The sequence below is a fragment of the Hemitrygon akajei genome, chromosome 8 (genome assembly GCF_048418815.1).
Source record: "Hemitrygon akajei chromosome 8, sHemAka1.3, whole genome shotgun sequence".
In the NCBI taxonomy this organism is placed as follows: domain Eukaryota; kingdom Metazoa; phylum Chordata; class Chondrichthyes; order Myliobatiformes; family Dasyatidae; genus Hemitrygon; species Hemitrygon akajei.
The window spans coordinates 35,144,952-35,166,312 of NC_133131.1; the positions used below are offsets into that span (position 1 = coordinate 35,144,952).

At 41.7% G+C, this 21,361-nt stretch overlaps 1 protein-coding gene across 8 annotated transcripts in view; it reads left to right on the top strand.

Moving 5' to 3' along the window:
- LOC140731787 (RIMS-binding protein 2-like) overlaps positions 1-21,361 on the top strand; it is a 311,475-nt gene that overhangs the window by 205,613 nt on the left and 84,501 nt on the right. For all 8 annotated transcript variants that reach the window (XM_073053584.1, XM_073053582.1, XM_073053583.1 and 5 more), the window contains 4 exons: positions 3,826-3,909; positions 6,096-6,185; positions 13,045-13,167; positions 13,831-13,935. In XM_073053584.1, the coding sequence (XP_072909685.1) occupies positions 3,826-3,909; positions 6,096-6,185; positions 13,045-13,167; positions 13,831-13,935 (402 nt within the window). The remainder of the gene's footprint in view (positions 1-3,825; positions 3,910-6,095; positions 6,186-13,044; positions 13,168-13,830; positions 13,936-21,361) is intronic.

Sequence of the window (21,361 nt, forward strand, 5' to 3'; positions counted from 1 at the left end):
TTGTTGGAATAAATGCCATTGTTTCTGTTTGGAACCACCTGTATTTTTCAGCAAAATATAGACCAATTATATCTTGTATAAGCAAGGATATCATAGTTTGAATATCATTAAAAGATGTGAGGGATGTACGGTAGAGTATAAAGAAAATCTTTAACATCTGGGAATGAATATTAAAAGTATGTACTTATTCCTTTTGAGCTTATTTGCTGAATATTGGAGAAGTAGAAAAATGAATTAGGTCATGTGGCATTGTGTAGTTTAAACACAAAATTTTGCCTCAATATGGTAATACTGGTGTGGTATACTGCGTCCGGTGCTCCCGGTGTGGCCTTTTATATATTGGTGAGACCCGAAGCAGACTGGGAGACTGTTTCGCAGAACACCTACACTCGGTCCACCAGAAAAAGCAGGATCTCCCAGTGGCCACACATTTTAATTCCACATCCCATTCCCATTCTGATATGTTTATCCATGGCCGCCTCTATTGTCAAAATGAATCCAAACTCAGGTTGGAGGAACAACACCTTATATACCGGCTGGGTAGCCTCCAACATGATGGCATGAACATTGACTTCTCTAACTTCCATTAATGCCCCTCCTCCCCTTCTTACCCCATCCCTGACATATTTAGTTGTTTGCCTGTTCCCCATTTCCCTCTGGTGCTTCCCCCCCTCCCCTCTTTCTCCTGAGGCCTCCCGTCCCATGATCCTTTCCCTTCTCCAGCTCTGTATCACTTTTGCCAATCACCTTTCCAGCTCTTAGCTTCATCCCACCCCCTCCGGTCTTCTCCTATCATTTTGCATTTCCGCCTCCCCCCAATACTTTCAAATCTCTTACTATCTTTCCTTTCAGTTAGTCCTGATGAAGGGTCTCGCCCGAAACGTTGACAGCGCTTCTCCCTATAGATGCTGCCTGGCCTGCTGTGTTCCACCAGCATTTTGTGTGTGTTGTTGTTTGAATTTCCAGCATCTGCAGATTTCCTCGTGTTTGCTAACTAAAGTTATTGATAGGTTGTTAACCAGTGTAAAAATCAGATTGTAATATTCTATAATCCATCTGAAAACTGCTTGTTTAACTTTGGCTTGTAACAAATGTTCGATAGGAATTGTTTCTAGGCCAGTTATTTTGGCATCTTGATAGATTTAAGATTTAGGAATCCTCAGACTAGTCTAATGATATGGATGGATGTTTGGTTAACTAAAGCTATGTAATTAACAAGTTCATAACTTTAGTAAGCTTCTTGTTGTTTATTGTCAGAATCACCTAAATATATTGGTCCAATTTATACTTGACATGGCTTTTGCTTCAAGTACATTCCTGCTCTAGACCTGTGGTCCTTCATATCTTTTGCAGCTCTGTAATCCCTTGATGCCTCATTGCTGCAGCTTTCCTTCAAATGGAGTGTCCACAAACAGCGACCAGTGAAACCCATCCCATCCCATATGACTCTCATGGTCTCTGCTTTTTAAGACTTCTTAAACTGTCCTAAATGTTGCTGATGAGATATCTTTTATCAGTTAAAAGTATTCATAAAATATTTTCAAAAATGAAAAATAAACATTTGGGACATAAATATATGAAATGAAATGCGAATCCTAACCATAATGTACCATCAGTCTAGAAGCAAGTCAGGACATTTCAGAACTGCCACTTGAAAGCTTTCAGTATTTCTGTCTTGCAATGCATAGGAAATTAAATGTATGGACCCATGGTGAGGAGGTAGCTTGTTGTTCTCTTACAAACAAAACACTTAAATACAGTCCACCCCATTAACTTGAAAATTAGTCCCAAATTGAGTAGAGAGGAACCCCAGCCCAGTGCAGGATCACCTTTCTCATTCCTTTTAATGAATCATTATGACTAATCACTTATGAACTGTGTTTAATAAACACAGGAAGCTACTTGGCTAATGAATGTTGATACTGAGCCTGTCACGTCAGTGTAGAATGATATTATCTTCATTTGATAGCCAACCCATAAAGAACCTGATTTATCTCCTCCATAATCATTGCTTGATCTTTCAAGAAACAAATTGCTGATCCAAGAAAACATCAAGTTCAAGTTTAATTATCATTCGACCATACAACACAGTTGCAAGAAAAAGTTTGTGAACCTTTTGCAATTATCTGGTTTTCTGCATTAATTACTCATAAAATATGGTCTAATCTTTATCTAAGTCACAATAATTTAGAAACATAATCTGCCGAAACTAATAAAACAAACATTTCATGTCTTTATTGAACACATTGTTTAATCATTCACTGTCCAGGCTGGCAAAAGTATGTGAACCCTTGTATTTAATAACTAGTACAAGCTCCTTTAGCAGCAATAACCTCTACCAGACGTTTCATGTAGCTGCTGATCAGACTTGCACGATGGCAAGGAGGAATTTTAGACCATTCCTCCACATGAAACTCTTTTAGTTCATTTTATTTCTGGGATATCTTGATGAACAGCCCTCTTCAGGTCATGCCACAACTTTTCAATTGGGTTAAGGTCTGGACCGCTACCATAGCATTCTCCTGTAAAATGTCTTGATACAATTTTGAATTCATTGTTCCCTCAGCAAAGTAGCCCCAAACCATGATGCTGCTTCCACCATGCTTCACAGATGGGATGAGGTGTTGGTGTGCAGTGCCCTTTTTCTGAAACATAGTGATGTGCAATTTTGCCAAAAAGCTCAACTTCTGTTTCATCTGTCCACAGAACATTGCCCCAGAAACATTGTGGAACATCCAGGTTGTCTTTTGCAAACTTGAAACGTGCAGCAATGTTTTGTTTTAGAGCAGTGCTTTCCTCCAATGTGTCCTTCCATGAACACCGTTTTTCTTCAATGTTTTTCTTATAGTGGACACATGAACAGAGACTTTAGCAAGTTCAAGAGATTCTGCAGGTCTTTTGCTGTTACCCTTGGGTTCTTTTTCACTTTTTCACCTCCTTCAGCATTGCACATTGTGCTCTTGGTGTGATCTTTGCAGGAAGCCCACTCTTAGGGAGAGTAGCAACAATACTGAATTTCCTCCATTTGCAGACAATTCCTTTTGCTGCGGACTGATGAACACTCAGGTCTTTAGAAATGCTTTTGTAGCCTTTTCCAGCTGCATGTATCTCAACAGTTCTTCCTCTAAAATGTTTTGATCGAGGCATGGTGCACATGAACAGATCTTATTGACCTGCGTGTCTTTTTTATAGGGCAGGGCACCTGTACAACCCACATCTCCAATCTCACTCATTGATTGGAACACCTGACATCAAACAGCTTTTGCAGAAGGCATTAACCCAGAGTTTCACATACTTTTTTGAACCTAGATTTTGATTGTTTAAATAGTGTACTCAATTTTGACGAGAGGAAGTGCAATTTTTGTGCATTATTAGTTCAAGCAGATTGTATTTGCCTATTATTGTGACTTAGATAAAGATCAGACCTTATTTTATGAGTCATTAATACAGAAAACCAGGTAATTGCAAAAGCTTTGCAAACTTTCCTGCAACTGTAAATGCTCATGAATACATCCAAATGAGACTGATATTCCAGAGTGAAGGTGCAAAACACAGTACCAACAGTCACACACAGAACAGGGCACATATAGCACAGATAAGATAGCAAGCACAGATACCAGTGAAATAGAGCCACAAAAAAAGTAGTCCATGAATGTTGCAGCAGTCTGCAGTTGAACACAATACAGCTTGTCTTCTGCCGAATGAATACTGACTATGGCGTATCTCTCCTGGTTGGCTAAAACAGGCGGTACTGTGACTTGCCTGGATTTTTGACTAGCCCTGGTTGTGAAGTAGTTCTAACTAGATCTAATTTACTTTCCACAGGGAACAGAATTATGTAAAAAACGGAAAGAATGTGAAAGCCATGAACAAGAAATAAAAAAACGCCAGCGGATATGCCAGGATCTGGTATGTGAGCTCCTAATTATATTAATGTATGAGTATGAAGGAGTATGAGGGTAAACATGTCTCTTCAGAGTCACACTCTGTATTGTTGTTTTTTCACTGTATTAACAGAACATGTAAAAAATATGAACCTCCTGTGGGATACCATGTATAATTTAGTCAATTTATATGCAGCATATGTGTAGTTCAGAGAAGTGTTTGTAAAGCAAGTACAATGTTATAAGTAATACATTGATAGTAATTGCAATTTTAAGCAAGATTATTTGTTACTCAAAGCTTATTAGTGTTAAAGTTTTGCTCAGACCACTTGGTAATTCATTTTCAATGATTTCCTGTTCCTGTATATGGAATTAGCTTATCCATGCAGTTTACATCTCTGAAGTTTCAGAATTTGGAAGTTATGAAAGTTGATGACCCAAAGCACTAACTCTGTTTCTACTTCCATATTATTTTCTATTATCCTGCCTGGCTCGCTGAATGCTTCCAGCTTCTCCTGATTTTGTTTTTCAGCATCTGTTTTCTTTTATTTTCAATTGAGTTATGCTGTCTGCACAATAGGTAATTTTGATGTCAGAAGTGAGCTGTTGCTGAATTCTACTTTGCACTATCACTTTAATGAAAAAATCAATTCTATGGCCTGGGCTCTAATACAGAACAAATTCTTCTTTTGGCTTGGATCTGAATTTGTCTGTACACGAAAGGCTAGTGAGTAAACTTGCATCCATCTAGAGTTTAGAGACAGTAGTGTCCAGGACTAGATGTCTACTCCATTTAGATAATTAAAATCATTATTATTTATACCTCTAAGTTAAATTTTCATGTTAGTCTGAAAATGAATGGATTTTCAAGCAACAAAAGTTTATGAGTTGGAAAAGTTACTGCCCTGTGAAGATTTCAACATTTTAAATAATTCTAATGAAATTAGTCTAGTGTCAGAAATGTTGATATCTGATTATATGAATAGATGTTTCAGGTTGTTTCTCTGCCCTTTCTAAGCATTATTTTTATGAAGGAGCTTCAGTGTATACATATGACTGTAGGAGGTCTCACTGAACTATTGTGATTACTAAATCTTGCAGGTGGGATATCTTGCAGTGTCTTTCTAAAAAGATGCAATGTTGACAATTCTAGTCAATGGTATTTCATTATATGAGATTTCTAGAATCGGTAATAGTTTGTTTTTAATGCCAAAGTTTTTCTGACAGTATCCCTTTGCAGCGTGGTACCGGTATGTTGTTTTTCGGGGTTGAGATATGTTGGCTCATTGGTAAGGTCAGATGGATTTTATGCACCAAACATGCCTCCTCAAACTTATTTTATGTATATGTAGAAAAATGCATGAATTGTTTCCAATGTGCTGATTAATGTCACTGGCAGCAGTGTGCTCCAGTTTGTGCAGAAACACTGATGATACCTACAGTTTCTGAAGCTGTGTTACAGTAGCAGTCCTGTAGCTGCATTCACTCTAGCCACACTGTGTACCTGATGCCACTCTGCCAGCTTTCAACATACCTACAGGATTTTTTGAGAAAAGCAAGATTTATTGGCAGTAAAAAAAAATTACTACCTGCTAGAACCAGAACCTGCTAAGACCAGGTGCAACTTGAACTCTTCCTGTGAGATCCTCATTGTTGACTTCACCTCCTACATAGTTAAACCATCACAAGGGAGGGTCCATAACAAACCCTGCCCTGAATCAGGTCAGGCTCCTATATTTTTTAACTGACTTGTTTCCCATTTTATTATTATGAACAGGTGAGCTCTCTAGAAATAATGTCATCCTTATGTTGAACAACATCAAGAGATGCCCCTGGAATTTTGTTCCTTGATTGTTAGTTGTTGGAACTAGCAATACTATCATATGCCTGAGTCCTGTTTCTCACAGGTACTAATTTAATTCTTTAAATAATACATGTCTTTCTCAAACAAATCTGTTTTTGTTGAAAGCTGATGGTAAGGCATCAGCTACATACAATAGCTACCCACTGCAAAGGTTATCTCTTATTCCTTCGCTTTGTACTCCAAGTTCACTAAAATATTTTTAGAACAAAAAGGTAGGATCGGCTTTATATTATCTGGAGCCATTAGAGAGTCAGTGGAAGGAAGCTTACTAAAGGTTTGTAGTGGTGCAAAATGATATGCTTTGTATTGTCTTTGTTTTTGTTAAAATGTTTGTGTTTATACTTCAGGAGAATGAGCTGAAGCAAGTCTGGAGTGAGAATGCACGGTTAACTGAAGAGACCATTAGACTCAGCCAAGAGGCACAAGAGACTGATAAGGTGACAATCTCTGCTCAATGCATTGAATATACAGTGTCCTGCCGATTTATCTGATTGTGCAGATTGTGTTTAGTAGGGTTTACCTTATAAGCCTGCATTATGCATGTGCCAGAATGTTAACTCTTTCACAATCATATTGATTAATTCAGTGTCTTATTTCTGCCAATTGCAGTACTGTACAAAAGTCTCAGGAACATACATATAGTGAGTGTGCTTAAGACTTTTGCACAGTGCTGTATTTGTCACCGTGGAGTGGAGAGTGTGTTTGTATATTTGGCAGGAGCAAAGGATGTGGAGTGCCGTGGGAGGGGTATGGAACAGGTGGCAGAGGAGTGCCAGGAGCGTTGGGGGAAGGTGGCACAGGCAAGGTGTTTCCAAACAGTTGGCTTATTGATCATTACAGAATATTTCTCTGATGCTTCCTGCTTCCACCCCTCTCCCTGCCCACTTCAGTCCACAATCCACAATAGAGAGCCATTTCAGAATCAGGTTTTATCATCATTCATATACTGTATGTCACAAACTTTGTTTATTTTGCGGTAGCAGTACAGTGCAATACATAAAATTGCTACGTTACTGTGCAAACGTCTGAAGCACCCTAGCGCTATATATGTGTTTAAGACTTTTGCACAGTACTGTTCATTGGAGTGCCACAGGGATCAGTGCTGAGTCAGTTGTTGTTTGTCATCTACATCAGGGGGAGGGATGAAGCTAAGAGCTGGGAAGTCGATTGACAAAAGGGATACAAGGCTAGAGAAGGGGGTGTATCATAGGACAGAAGACCTTGGAAGAAAGAAAGGGGGAACACCAGAGGGAGGAAATAAATAAATAGGGATGAGGTAAGAAGGGAAGGAGAGGCATTAATGGAAGTTAGAAAAATCAATGTTCATGCATCAGGTTGGAGGCTACCCAGACAGAATATAATGTGTTGTTCCTCCAACCTGAGTGTGGCTTCATCTTGACAGTAGAGGAGGCCATGGATTGACATATCAGAATGGGAGTGTGTCATGGAATTAAAATGTGTGGCCACTGGGAGATCCTGCTTCCTCTGGCAGACAGAGCATAGGTGTTCAGCAAAACGGTCTCCCAGTCTGCGTCAGGTGTCACCAATATATAAAAGGCCACACTGGAGCACTGGACACAGTATATCAAACCAGCAGACTCACAGGTGAAGTGTCGCCACACCCGGAAGGACTGTTTGGGGCCCTGAATGGTGGTGAGGGAGGATGTGTAAGGGCAGGTGTAGCACTTATTCCGCTTGCAAGGTTAAGTGCCAGGAGGGAGATCGGTGGGAAGGGATGGGGGGGACGAATGGACAAGGGAGTCACGTAGGTAGCAATCCCTGTGGAAAGCAGAAAGTGGGGGGGAGGGAAAGATGTGCTTGATGGTGAGATCTCTTGGAGATGGTGGAAGTTATGGAGAATCATATGTTGGACACAGAGGCTGGTGGGGTAGTAGGTGAGGACAAGAGTAACCCTATCCTTAGTGAGGTGGCGGGAGGATGGGGTGAGAGCAGATGTGCGTGAAGTGGGAGAGATGCGTTTGAGGGCAGAGTTGATGGTGGAGGAAGGGAAGCCCATTTTTTTAAAAAAGGAAGATATCTCTTTCATCCTGGAATGAAAAACCTCATTCTGAGAGCAGATGTGGCAGAGACAGAGGAGTTGAGAGAAGGGGGATGGCATTTTTACAAGTAACAGGGTGGGAAGAGGATTAGTCCAGGTAGTTGTGAGAGTCTGTGGGCTTATAGTAGACATCAGTAGATAAGCTGTCTCCAGAGATAAAGACAGAGAGATCAAGGAAGGGGAGGGAGGTGTCGGAAATGGACCAGGTGAACTTGAGGGCAGGGTGGAAGTTGGACGCAAAGTTGATGAGGTCAACAAGCTCAGCGTGCGTGCAGGAAGCAGAGCTAATGTAGTTGTCAATATAGCAAAGGAAAAGTGGGGTTGGATACCAGTATAGGCTTGAAACATGGACTGTTCCTCTTAGCCAACAAAAAGGCAGTCATAGCTGGGACCCATATGGGTGCCCATAGCTATGCCTTTAGTTTGAAGGAAGTGGGAGGAGCCGAAGGTGAAATTATTAAGAGTAAGGACCAGTTCCGCTAGATGGAGGAGAGTGGTGGTAGAGGGGAACTGGTTGGGTCTGGAATCCAAAAAGAAACGGAGAGCATTGAGACCTTCCTGGTGGGTGATGGAGGTACATAGTGACTGGACATCCATGGTGAAAATAAGACGATAGGGGCCAGGGAACTTGAAATCATTGAAAAAAATCCAGCGTATGAGAAGTGTCACAAACATAGGTGGGAAGGGATTGAACAAGGGAGATAAAATAGTGTTGAGGTATGCAGAAATGAGTTTGCTGGGGCAGGAGCAAGCTGAAACAATGGGTCTACCTGGGCAGGCAGGGTAGGAGGTAGAAACGGGAAGTACAGGAGATGGGAGGTGATATCGAAGTTGCAAATGTGTACAGCTTGTTCTGAGTTACGAACGTCCGACTTACAAACAACTCATACTTCGAGCGGCCTGCCATAAAGCCTATTAAAAATTTGTCAGCTCAAGGAAGGAGAACGCCATCCGCTATTTTAAGTCAGATCACGTTGCCGTTAACACTGTGTTGAGTGTGTTACTTTGTATTTGGCTTAAATTTTTCTTGGCAAGATTCACCCTGACCCCTCTTTTCCAGTCAGCACCACCCCCACTTGTCCCATTTAACTTGTCTCAGTGCGGGTGGACTTTAGGACCCGGGAGAGCTCAGGACCCACCGCCCACAGCTGCTTCTGAATCCGCATAGTTTCTGTTCCGTTGATGGAAAACGATTATGATTGTAAATAAAGTGGAAATAATAAAGTGATCGGAAAGAGGTGAAACGCCATCGGTCATTGGAAAAGCGTTAGGCTACAGTCGGTCAATGATCGGAACAATTTTAAAGGATAAAGTGAGAATAATGGAGCATGTGAAAGCCCTGTACCGATTAAAGCTACAATTATTACTAAGCAACGCAGTGGTTTATTATTGAAATACATACATTTCTTAAGTGTTTTACGTGCATAGAAAGGTAAAATATATACTATAACTAAGACAAACGTTTGACTAACTGACGTTGAATAATACCGGATGTACCTGTTCCGACTTACGTACAAATCCGACTTAAAGGCGGTCTTAGGAATGGAACTTGTTCATAATCTGGGGACACCCTGTACTGGTGAGGCCAAATCTGGAGCATCAGGAAAGATGTAAATAAAGTTGAAAGAGTACAGACAAAACTTACAAGAATGTTGCCAGGTCTTGAGGACCTGAGTTACAAGGAAAGATTCATTAGGTTAGGTCTTTATTCTTTGGAACGTAGAAGATTGAGATGAGTTGTGATAAAGGTATACAAAATTATGAGAGGTATAGATAGGGTAAATGCAAACAGGCTTTTTCCTGAGGTTGGGGTAACCCAAACAAAGGTCATGGGTTAAGGGTGAAATGTGAGAATTTAAAGGGAAACATAAGGGAAATTTCTTCAATCAAGAGCTGTGAGAGTGTGGAATGAGCTGCCAGCACAAATGGTGCATGCAAGCTTGATTTCAATATTTAAGAGAAGTTTGGATAGGTACATGGATGGTCAGGGTATGAAGGACTATGACCCTCTGTAGGTTGATGGGAGTAGTTTAAATGGTTCAGCAATGACTAGAAGGGCCAAAGGGTCTGTTTCTGTGCTGTACTCTTTTATAACAATTACTTTATTTCATATTGGGCGGTTCCCCCATCATCCCACTGTGTACTTCCCCTGCTAGCCTCATGACGTGCTGCTCTCTCCTCGCCCCTTCACACACTTTTGTTCACTCGCCCCTTCACTTCCCTCTGTTCTCTTGCCCAGGTATTGATTACCTGACTGGCAGACCACAGTACATGCGCTTGCAACACTGTGTCAGACAGAGTGTTCAGCAGCACAGGGGACTGTCCTGTCTCCCTTTCTCTTCACCATCTACACCTCGGACTTCAACTACAACACAGAGTCTTATCATCTTCAGAAGTTTTCTGATGACTCTGCCATAGTTGGATGCATCAGCAAGGGAGATGAGGCTGAGTACAGGGCTACATTGGGAAACTTTGTCACATGGTGTGAGCAGAATCATCTGCAGCTTAATGTGAAAAAGACTAAGGAGCTGGTGGTGGACCTGAGGAGGGCTAAGGCACCAGTGACCCCTGTTTCCATCCAAGGGGTCAGTGTAGACATGGTGGAGGATTAGAAATACCTGGGGATATGAACTGGCAATAAACTGGACTGGTCAAAGAACACTGAGGCTGTCTACAAGAAGGGTCAGAGCGGTCTCTACTTCCTGAGGAGACTGAGGTCCTTTAACATCTGCCGGACGATGCTGAGGATGTTCTACGAGTCTGTGGTGGCCAGTACTATCATGTTTGCTGTTGTGTGCTGGGGCAGCAGGCTTAGGGTAGCAGACACCAACAGAATCAACAAACTCATTCGTAAGGCCAGTGATGTTGTGGGGGTGGAACTGGAGTCTCTGACGGTGGTGTCTGAAAAGAGGATGCTGTCCAAGTTGCATGCCATCTTGGACAATGTCTCCCATCCACTCAGTAATGTACTGGTTAGGCACAGGAGTACATTCAGCCAGAGACTCATTCCACCGAGATGCAACACTGAGCGTCATAGGAAGTCATTCCTGCCTGTGGCCATCAAACTTTACAACTCCTCCCTCCGAGTGTCAGACACCCTGAGCCAATAGGCTGGTCCTGGATTTATTTCCACTTGACATAATTTACCTATTATTATTTAATTATTTATGGTTTTATGTTGCTATATTTCTACACTATTCTTGATTGGTGCGACTATAACAAAACCCAATTTCCATTGGGATCAATGAAGTATGTCTAACTTCCCTCTGTTCACTCGTCCCTTCACTTCCCTCTGTTCACTCGTCACTTCATCGTTTGCCCCTTCACTTGCCTTTGTTCACTCATCAGTTGCTCACTGTTGCTCAGTTACCATACTGCATGCTTCCTCCTCATCCCAATATATTTTCCTCTCAATACTGTTGCATGTTGTCTCTCACAACCCATTGCGTGATGTCCACCCCTCACCCTGCTGAGAGTTGCCGCCCCATCATTATGTTGCTTGCTGTTGTCCACTAACCCCATTGTTCGTTCCTTCCTTCATACATCCAGGATATTCCATCCCCAGAATTTGTTGCCCCTCCCATCCTGCATTTTACTGTTCTCCTTGCATTACATCCTTTTTTAAACCCCAAATGCTTTGTTCCCTACCACCATTTTGTTCCTCGGAATATCTTATTCAATGATTAATGTTTTCTTTAAACATACTTTGTGAATTTGTAGATTTCTGCTTGAGCGTTCAATATGGGTGCATATATGTAGCTAAGGTGCCTAAGATTTTTGCTCAGTATGTATTGCACTGTGCTGCTGCTGCTGCAAAAAAAAACTTCTTGATGTATTAGTGATGATAACTTGATTTTTATATGGGTTGCTGTTGTGGTCTGAGAGAGGGGGAATCATGGTTGGTATAGGAGCCATGCATTTGTTCTCTATCTGCATTGCATTTTATGTTGCAGGGTTTATTATGTTTATTGTAGCTAGTAACATGAGTGGTAGCGTGGTAAAGTGAAAGGAATAAATCATGTATTAGTACTTCGCTCATCACAATTTGTAGTAGCTGGGGGCTGATGGAAGTCATATATTTGCTGACCGCTTAATAAAGTTCAATGACACTTAATTATGCTTGGCTTACACTTTCATCATTTCAAAATTGTGTGTTTGCTAATTACTAATAAGGAATCACAATGCATATACTTTTGGAACAATCATTTTTGGAGTGAGGGCAAGTCATGCAAATATAACAAATCCGTAGGGTTGCTAGCAGCGGCAATTACTTTGGATTGGTTTGGCCACTACATTTGGGAAAAGGTGAAGGGAGAGGGGACGGAGTGAGAAGCAGCAGAGAAACATTCTAGAATGATCAATGAACCAATTATTTGGAATCAAATGACCTCACCTATTGTCTCAAGGCTGGGTGTGTCTGCCCCGTGCGAAGCCCTGCCCCAGCACTCCCTCTCTGCCATCTGTTTCACACCCTTCCCATAGCGCTCCACCCTTGGCATTCCTAATATCATTTGCTCGTGCCATTTTTACAATCTTGTTCTCCATTTTACGTTGATAAATACAGTACTGTACAAAAGTTTAGGTACCCTCGCTATATATATATATATGTGTGTGTGGCTAGGACTTTTGCACAGTACTGTACATTCTAAATAAAGAAGTTTTTTAAAAAATTCTCTCTGACAGGTTCCATCCTGTCCTTAAGAATGGCATTGAAGGATACTGCTTCCAGGCAGTCATTCATCAGCAATGATTAATGCCATTTTCCAATTTTCATATGCATGCAGTTTCCTGCAAAGGACACAAAATAGTATTAGGCAATAAAAACTCTGGCTGATATTGCTCTATTTTCCCTTGATAACTGAGAGAAACTAATATCACCCTTACTGCTCCACTGAGATAGACAAAGTGATTACATCAAAACATCATGAGAACATTTATCTTATTGTTGTATTTATTTAGCTAATTGTGTGATGAGCAATGAAGGAGGTCAGAGATAAGGCATTGTGAGGAAAGGAGGGGTGGTGGGTGGAAAACATTATCAATTATTTTCCAATAATTTAGAATTTCAGCCAAATTTGACGCCAGCAAGTCACTATCCTGCACTGAGAAGCTACTTGCACCAAAGCAAGCGGACACTTATCATTGACAATTGTCATCAAGTTCATTATACTTGCATACAGTAATGAGGCAACACCTTTGTTCCTCTTGCCCTTCTAAATTGTTTATATTTACTGCAGATTAAAGCCCAGAACAATGACCTGAGAGGAAGACTCTCAGTGGTTACAGCAGAACGAGATTCAGTTCTGAAGGAGAATCAGCGACTCCAAGCCAAACTGGAGAATCTAGAGCAAGTCCTGAAGGTGAGATCTCCTTTGGAGTGAGACGTTGTGATCTTGGGTATCCATCTAGTTTGGGTGTTGCAGATCTTAGATAACTTCCAGGATATTTTGTTTCTTTAAATATGGAATTTTAGGTCTTATTGAGCTCTGCATTATTTCCTTCCCTGCAAAAAGAAAGAAACATAGAAGTAAAACGAAGTGACCCAAGAAACCCCCAGGTTCATCTGGTGGGGAGGACCTGCATTTGCACCAGAGCTTTGGTCAGAACATTTAATGATTAGAAATGGATCTGGAATTGTAGACCTTGGCTATGAATGTTATAAAACAGAATGAGTTGATTGATCATTGTGAGAAAAATTTAGAATTCACTAAATAGACCTCTGTAAAATTGGCATAGGTAGGAAGCTTCAGTACCAAAAAGAGAGTGTAGAGTTAATTTTCCCATTTTGTCCTGGTATGGGGCGATGTGATTTCAGCAAATCACTAATAGAAGCTGATGTATTTCTAGCAGCACCTCAGTAAATGACTGGAAGTATTTTTAGCAAGAATAATCTTGCTTTCAGAAACCCGTCTTTCTGAACGAAACTGCCGACTATTCTGCACTTTCAGTGGACAGGTTGATTTCAGAAAGCAGAGAAGCACTTACATAATCAAATTGGATGTAATTGATTTATCACTGTGTAGCATATGCGAGAGGTGGCAGAACGTAGGCACCAGTTGCAGTTGGAACATGAAGAAGCACTGACGATTCTTCAAGCCAAGCAGCATGAGGTTGAACGACTGCAACAGGTAGGAAAAGTGTTTATTTTCCTTTCCTTTAAGTCACATCCTTCATAATGTGTACTTAGAATTTCAGGAGGCCATTGACAAGGTGCCACATATGAGGCTGCTTAATAAGCTACGAGCCCACAACAGGAAATATTCTAGCATGGATAAAACAGTGGCTGATTGGGAGGAGGCAAAGAGTGGGAATAAAGGGAGCCTTTCTGGTTGGCTTCCTGTGATTAGTGATGTTCCACAGGGGTCTATGTTGAGACCGGTTCTTTTTACGCTATATGTCAATGATTTAGATGATGGAATTGATGGCTTTGTTGCAAAGTTTGCAGACAATATCTCTGGAGGAGCAGGTAGTTTTGAGGAAGTAGAGAGGCTACAGGAGGACTTAGATTAGGAGAATGGGCAAAGAAATAGCAGATGGCATACAGTGTCGGGAAGTGAAAGGTCATGCACTTTGCTAGAAGAAATGAAAGGGTTGACTTTTCTAAATGGAGAGAAAATGCAAAAAACTGAGACGCAAAGTGACTTGGGAGTCCTTGTGCAGGATTTCCTAAAGGTTAATTTTAAGGTTGAGTCTGTGGTGTGGAAGGCAAATGCAATGTTCATATTTATTTCAAGAGGACTAGAATATAAAAGGAAGGATGTAATGTTAAGACCTTATAAAGCACTGGCGAGGCCTCACTTGGAGCATTCTGAGCAGTTTTGGGCCCCTTATCTTGCAAAGGATGTGCTGAAGCTGGACAGGCTTCAAAAGAGGTTCACAAAAATAATTCCAGATTTGAATGGCTTATCATATGAAGAGTGTTTGTTGGCTCTGGGCCTGTATTCATTAGAATTCAGAAGAATGAGGGGTGACCTCATTGAAACCTGTCAAATGATGATTTGAAGGCCTTGGTAGAGTGGATGTGGAGAAGATGATTTCTATGGTGGGAGAGTTTAAGACCAGAGGACACAGCTTCAGAATAGAGAGGCATCCTAGAAAAGAGATGAGGAGGAATTTCTTTAGCCATAGAGTGGTGAACTTGTAGAATTCTTTGCCAGTTGTGGAGACCAAATCTTTAGGTATATTTAAGGCAGAGTTTGATTCTTTCTTGATTGTTCAGGGCATGAAGAGATATGGAGAGAAGACAGGAGATTGGGACTGAGAGGAAATTTGATCAGCCATGATGAAATGGTGGAACAGACTTGATGGGCCAAATGGCCTAATTCTACTTCTATGTCTTATGGTCTTAAATGGATTTGTGTAATTCACAGAATCACAGTCATCCACACTTTGCCTAAATCTTTTGCATAGTCATTGATTATGAATATCATCACATTGAAATCATCACAGTTGACTCAGTTCTGTCCTTAGCTGGTGTACAACTGGATGCCTTTATGGACAACAACTTAGAGAACTAGAATCATTTGCAGTTTATTTTCCTTTGTATACTCGAAACACACAAAGGTGTACCCCTCTGGGAACAAAGAACAAATAATGAGTATTTCATGGCAAGTAAACAGTCAGCACTCCCTTGAAGGAACACATTGGAAAAACTCCTCAACTATAGCTCTTTGCTTGACATGATCATCATTGACTCCATTACACTGCTTACAGACTACAGGAAATTTACATTTTGCCATTGCCCTCAATCAAAGTAGACTTTATCACCTTCAATCATTGCAACTGCAGATAGACTAAAATGTTCAAAATGGGTGGATATTACACTTACGCAATTGAAGAAAAAAGGTCACTTGATAGAAAATTTGGTGAGTAATGAGATGATCACCATAGCAGAAAACCACATAAGTAATAAAGCACCTTGTTAACATATTGGTTGTGTTTGAATAATCTTACTTAAACCAAGAATCTAAGGGATTGCTTAATTCAAGTATTGCAAGTGCCAGAATTACTTGCCTTTTTGTGAATCTCTGCAATTTGATATTCATACGATAGATATGATTATACTTGGTTACCTATCATTTTGTGTTGGAACATGCAATGAGCCTGTACTGTGCTTGAAAGATCAAGGTTGCAGATCATAGTTAAACAAGACTCCAAGTAAACATGGAGTAAAGCCAGATCTAACATATAAAGAGGCTTTGAGGAAAGAGAAGCAGAATAAAGGGTGTAAAGGTAGTAAGGTAGAAGAGCTAAAGTGCATGTACTTCAATGCAAGAAGCATCAGGAACAAAGGTGATGAACTGAGAGCTTGGTTACATACATGGAATTATGATGTAGTGGCCATTACAGAGACTTAGCTAGCACCAGGGCAGGAATGAATTCTCAATATTCCTGGCTTTCAGTACTTTAAAAGGGATAGAGAGGGGTGAAAAGGGGAGGAGGGGTGGCATTACTGGTCAGGGATACTATTACAGCTACAGAAAGGGTGGGTAATGCAGCAGGATCCTCTTTTGAATCAGTATTGGTGGAAGTCAGGAACAGGAAAGGAGCAGTTACTCTATTGGGAGTATTCTGTAGGCCCCCTGGTAGCAGCAGAGATACCGAGGAGCAGATTGGGAGGCAGATTTTGGAAACGTGCAAAAATAACAGGGTTGTTATCATGGGTGACTTTAACTTCCCTAATATTGATTGGCACCTGATTAGTTCCAGTGGTTTAGATGGGGCAGAGTTTGTTGAGTGTGTCCAGGACGGATTCCTGTCACAGTATGTTGACAGGCCGACTAGGGGGAATGCCATATTGGATCTAATGTTAAGTAACGAACCAGGTCAGGTCACAGATCTCTCAGTGGGTTAGCATCTGGGGGACAGTGACCACCGCTCCCTGACCTTTAGCATTATCATGGAAAAGGATAGAATCAGAGAGGACAGGAACATTTTTAATTGGGGAAGGGCAAGTTATGAGGCTATAAGGCTAGAACGTGCGGGTGTGAATTGTGATGATGTGTTTGCAGGGAAATGTACTATGGGCATGTGGTCAATGTTTAGGAATCTGTTGCAGGATGTTAGAGATAAATTTGTCCCGGTGAGGAAGATAAAGAATGGTAGGGTGAAGGAACCATGGGTGACAAGTGAGGTGGAAAATCTAGTCAAGTGGAAGAAGGTAGCATACATGAGGTTTAGGAAGCAAGGATCAGATGGGTCTATTGAGGAATATAGGGTAGCAAGAAAGGAGCTTAAGAAGGGGCTGAGGAGAGCAAGAAGGGGACACGAGAAAGCCTTGCTGAGTAGGGTAAAGGAAAACCTTAAGGCATTCTTCAATTATGTGAAGAACAAAAGGATGAAAGGAGTGAAGGTAGGACTGATTAGAGATAAAGGTGGGAATATGTGTCTGGAGGCTGTGGAAGTGAGTAAGGTCCTCAATGAATACTTCTCTTTGGTATTCACTAATGAGAGAGAACTTGATGATGGTGTGGACAATATGAGTGAGGTTGAAGTTCTGGAGCATGTTTGATATTAAAGGAGAGGACGTGTTGGAGTTGTTAAAATACATTGGGACAGATAAGTCCCCGGGACCTGACGCATTATTCCCCAGGTTGCTCCACGAGGCGAGGGAAGAGATTGCTGAGCCTCTGGCTAGGATCTTTATGTCCTTGTTGTCCACGGGAATGGTACCGGAGGATTGTAGGGAGGCGAATGTTGTCCCCTTGTTCAAAAAAGGTAGTATGGATAGTCTGGGTAAATATAGACCAGTGAGCCTTACGTCTGTGGTGGGAAAGCTGTTGGAAAAGATTCTTAGAGATAGGATCTGTGGGCATTTAGAGAATCATGGTCTGATCAGGGACAGTCAGCATGGCTTTGTGAGGGGCAGATCATGTCTAACAAGCCTGATAAAGTTCTTTGAGGAGGTGACCAGGCATATAGATGAGGGTAGTGCAGTGGATGTGATCTACATGGATTTTAGTAAGGCATTTGACAAGGTTCCACACGGTAGGCTTATTCAGAAAGTCAGAAGGCATGGGATCCAGGAAAGTTTGGCTAGGTGGATTCAGAATTGGCTTGCCTGCAGAAAGCAGAGGTTCGTGGTGGAGGGAGTACATTCGGATTGGAGGGTTGTGACTAGTGGTGTCCCACAAGGATCGGTTCTGGGACCTTTACTTTTCATGATTTTTATTAACGACCTGTATGTGGGGGTAGAAGGGTGGGTTGGCAAGTTTGCAGACGACACAAAGATTGGTGGTGGTGTGGATACTGTAGAGGATTGTCGAAGATTGCAGAGAGACATTGATAGGATGCAGAAGTGGGCTGAGAAGTGGCAAATGGAGTTCAACCCAGAGAAGTGTGAGGTGGTGCACTTTGGAAGGACAAATTCCAAGGCAGAGTACAAAGTAAATGGCAGGATACTTGGTAGTGTGGGGGAGCAGAGGGATCTGGGGGTACATGTCCACAGATCCCTGAAAGTTACCTCATAGGTAGATAGGGTAGTTAAGAAAGCTTATGGGGTGTTAGCTTTCATAAGTCGAGGGATAGAGTTTAAGAGTCGCGAGGTAATGATGCAGCTGTATAAAACTTTGGTTAGGCCACACGAGTACTGTGTCCAGTTCTGGTCACCTCAGTATAGGAAGGATGTGGAAGCATTGGAAAGGGTACAGAGGAGATTTACCAGGATGCTGCCTGGTTTAGAGAGCATACATTATGATCAGAGATTAAGGGAGCTAGGGCTTTACTCTTTGGAGAGAAGAAGGATGAGAGGAGACATGATAGAGGTATACAAGATATTAAGAGGAATACATAGAGTGGACAGCCAGCACCTGCTCAATCAAGAGGACATGGCTTCAAGGTAAAGGGTGGGAAGTTCAAGGGGGATATTAGAGGAAGGTTTTTTACTCAGAGAGTGGTTGGTGCGTGGAATGTGCTGCCTGAGTCTGTGGTGGAGGCAGATACACTAGTGAAATTTAAGAGACTACTAGACAGGTACATGGAGGAATTTAAGGTGGGGGGAATATATGGGAGGCAGGGTTTGAGGGTCGGCACAACATTGTGGGCCGAAGGGTCTGTACTGTGCTGTATTGTTCTATGTTCTATGTAAGTCTGCATAACAGATTACTTGGCCCATCGAGTCTGACATGCTATCTGGAGCTACACAGAGTAATCTCAGTCTCTTGTGTTTTTTCTGTGGTTTTATGTTCTACCCTAACAAAGGAATTATCAAGCTACCTTTGAAGCAATTAAAGGCTCTATTTAAAAATAGCAACCGCACAATTTCACAAAGCAATTTCCCTCTGTGAAATTAGTTTTTAGACAGGTGCGTGAAACAGTTCCTGATGAGACACTGACTTGCGTAGATGGAAAGAGAGTTTAAAAGAAGCAAGCAGGAACAGTCGGCATTGATAATGCAGCACAGTTCCTGAGGAGACGTTGAATTGCATATAATTTGGCACTTGACAAGATTCTGTAAAAAGAAATCGGGTTTAAGCAGAGTGGCCATTGTGTGAGTGGGCCAATGTTAGAGCAGGGAGTTGATGCTTTGGGTCACCAAGGCTTCGGCAAGGAGAGACATTTACAGGAGGTAGATATTTTTTCTTTATTTATTCTTTTTCTTTTTTATTGTACATTTAGAACAGTGAGGATGCTAGACAGGATAGTGGATTGTTCTGCTTGCAGGATGTGGGAAGGCAGAGAACTTCAGTGTCCCTCACGGCTACGCCTGCAAGAAGTGCACCTGCTAATAGACTGTACTAAGGAATTGGAGCTCAAAGTGGATGAACTCAGGATTATGAGCCTCAGGGGTTGATAGGATACACAGGGTTGCAGGACACAGTTAAGAGGTGAGCTGTAGGTGATACATTGGTTAGGGGAACAGAAAGGAGGTTCTGTGGCCAAGAACGAGATTCTTGGATGGTACATTGCTTCTTGGGTACTAGGGTTAGAGATATCTTTGATCGAGTTTGCAGCATTCTGAAGTGGGAGGATGAGCAGCCAGAGGTTGTCGTCCACATCGATACCAATGGCATGGGTAGGAGGGATGACAGGGTCCTGAAGAGTGACTAAGTTAAAGTACAGTACCTCCAAGGCTATGATCTCAGGATTGCTACCCATGCCACGTGCTAGTGAGGCCAGAAATAGCAAGGTCATACAGTTTAACACGTGGCTCAGGATATAGTACAAGAGGGAGGGCTTTAGAATTTTGGATCATTGGGTCCCTTCCCGAGAAGGTGAGACGTGTACAGAAAGGATGATTTGCATCTGAACTGGAGGCAGACTAATATCTTAGCAGGAGGATTTGCTAGTGCTGCACAGGGTTGGTGGGAGGCGGGGTTTAAACTAGAGTTGCAGGGGTATAGGTATCAGAATGCCAGAACAAATAGTGGAGTAGTTGTGGAGAAAAACGTTGTTAACCCTGTATACAAGGCAGGAATCAAAAAGTTGAGCGTGATGAGACTAATGTTCTGAGCTATGTATATTTTAATGCAAGGAATATTAAAGGCTGTTTAGCTTAGGGCGTAGATCAGCATGTGAAATTATGACATTGTTGCCATTAGTGAGGCTTGGTTGCAGGAGAGACAGAACTGGCAGCTCAATGTTCCAGGGTTCTGTTGTTTATGGCATAATAGAGCAGGAGGGATTAAAGGGAGAGGGGTGGAATTACTAGTTAAGGAAAATGTTACGGCATTGCTCAGACATTGTCACAGATTGCAGAGCTCGTCTATTGAGGCTTTATTGATGGAAATGAGGAATAAGTAATGCATGACCGCATTAATGGAAATATAGACCATCCAACAGTCCATGGGATTTAGAGGAGGAAATTTGTAGAGAGAGCGCAGACTGTTGCAAGAAACAAGGTTGTGATAGTGGGTAATTTTAACTTTCTGCATATTGGCGGGGACTTCCATACTGTTAAAGGGCTGGATGGGAAAAAGTTTGTTAAGTGTGTTCAGGAAATTTTCCTTAATCGTTACGTTGAAGTCCCAACTAGCGAGTATGATACTAGATCTTCCGTTAGGAGATGAGACAGGGAAGGTGACAGTAGCTTGTGCAGGGAAATACTGTATGTAGTGATCATAATGCCATTAGTTTCAAGGTAATTATGGAAAAGGATATGTCTGGTCCTCAAGTTGAGATTCTAAATTGGAGAAAAGCCTATTTAATGGTATCATAAAGGATCTGGCAAGTGTGAAATGAGACAGGCCTCTGGGAGGCCTTCAGAAGTGAAATTTTGAGAGTACAGATTTTGTATGTTCTTGTCAGAATAAAAGGCAAAACTGACAGGTTTAGTGAACCTTGAATTTTGAGAGATACTGAAGCCTTGGTTATTGTTCCGCATGGTTGGTTGTCAAGAAGATTCAGTCTCTTGGCATTCAAGGTGAGTTTGTAAATTACATTAGACATTGGCTTCACGAGAGAAGCCAGAAAGTAGTAGTAGATGGTTGCCTCTCTGATTGGAGGCATGTGACTAGTGGTGTGCTGCAGGAATCAATGCTGGATCTGATGTTTGTCATCTACGGCATGTCAACAATCTGGTTAACAATGTGATTAAATAGATCAGCACATTAGCAG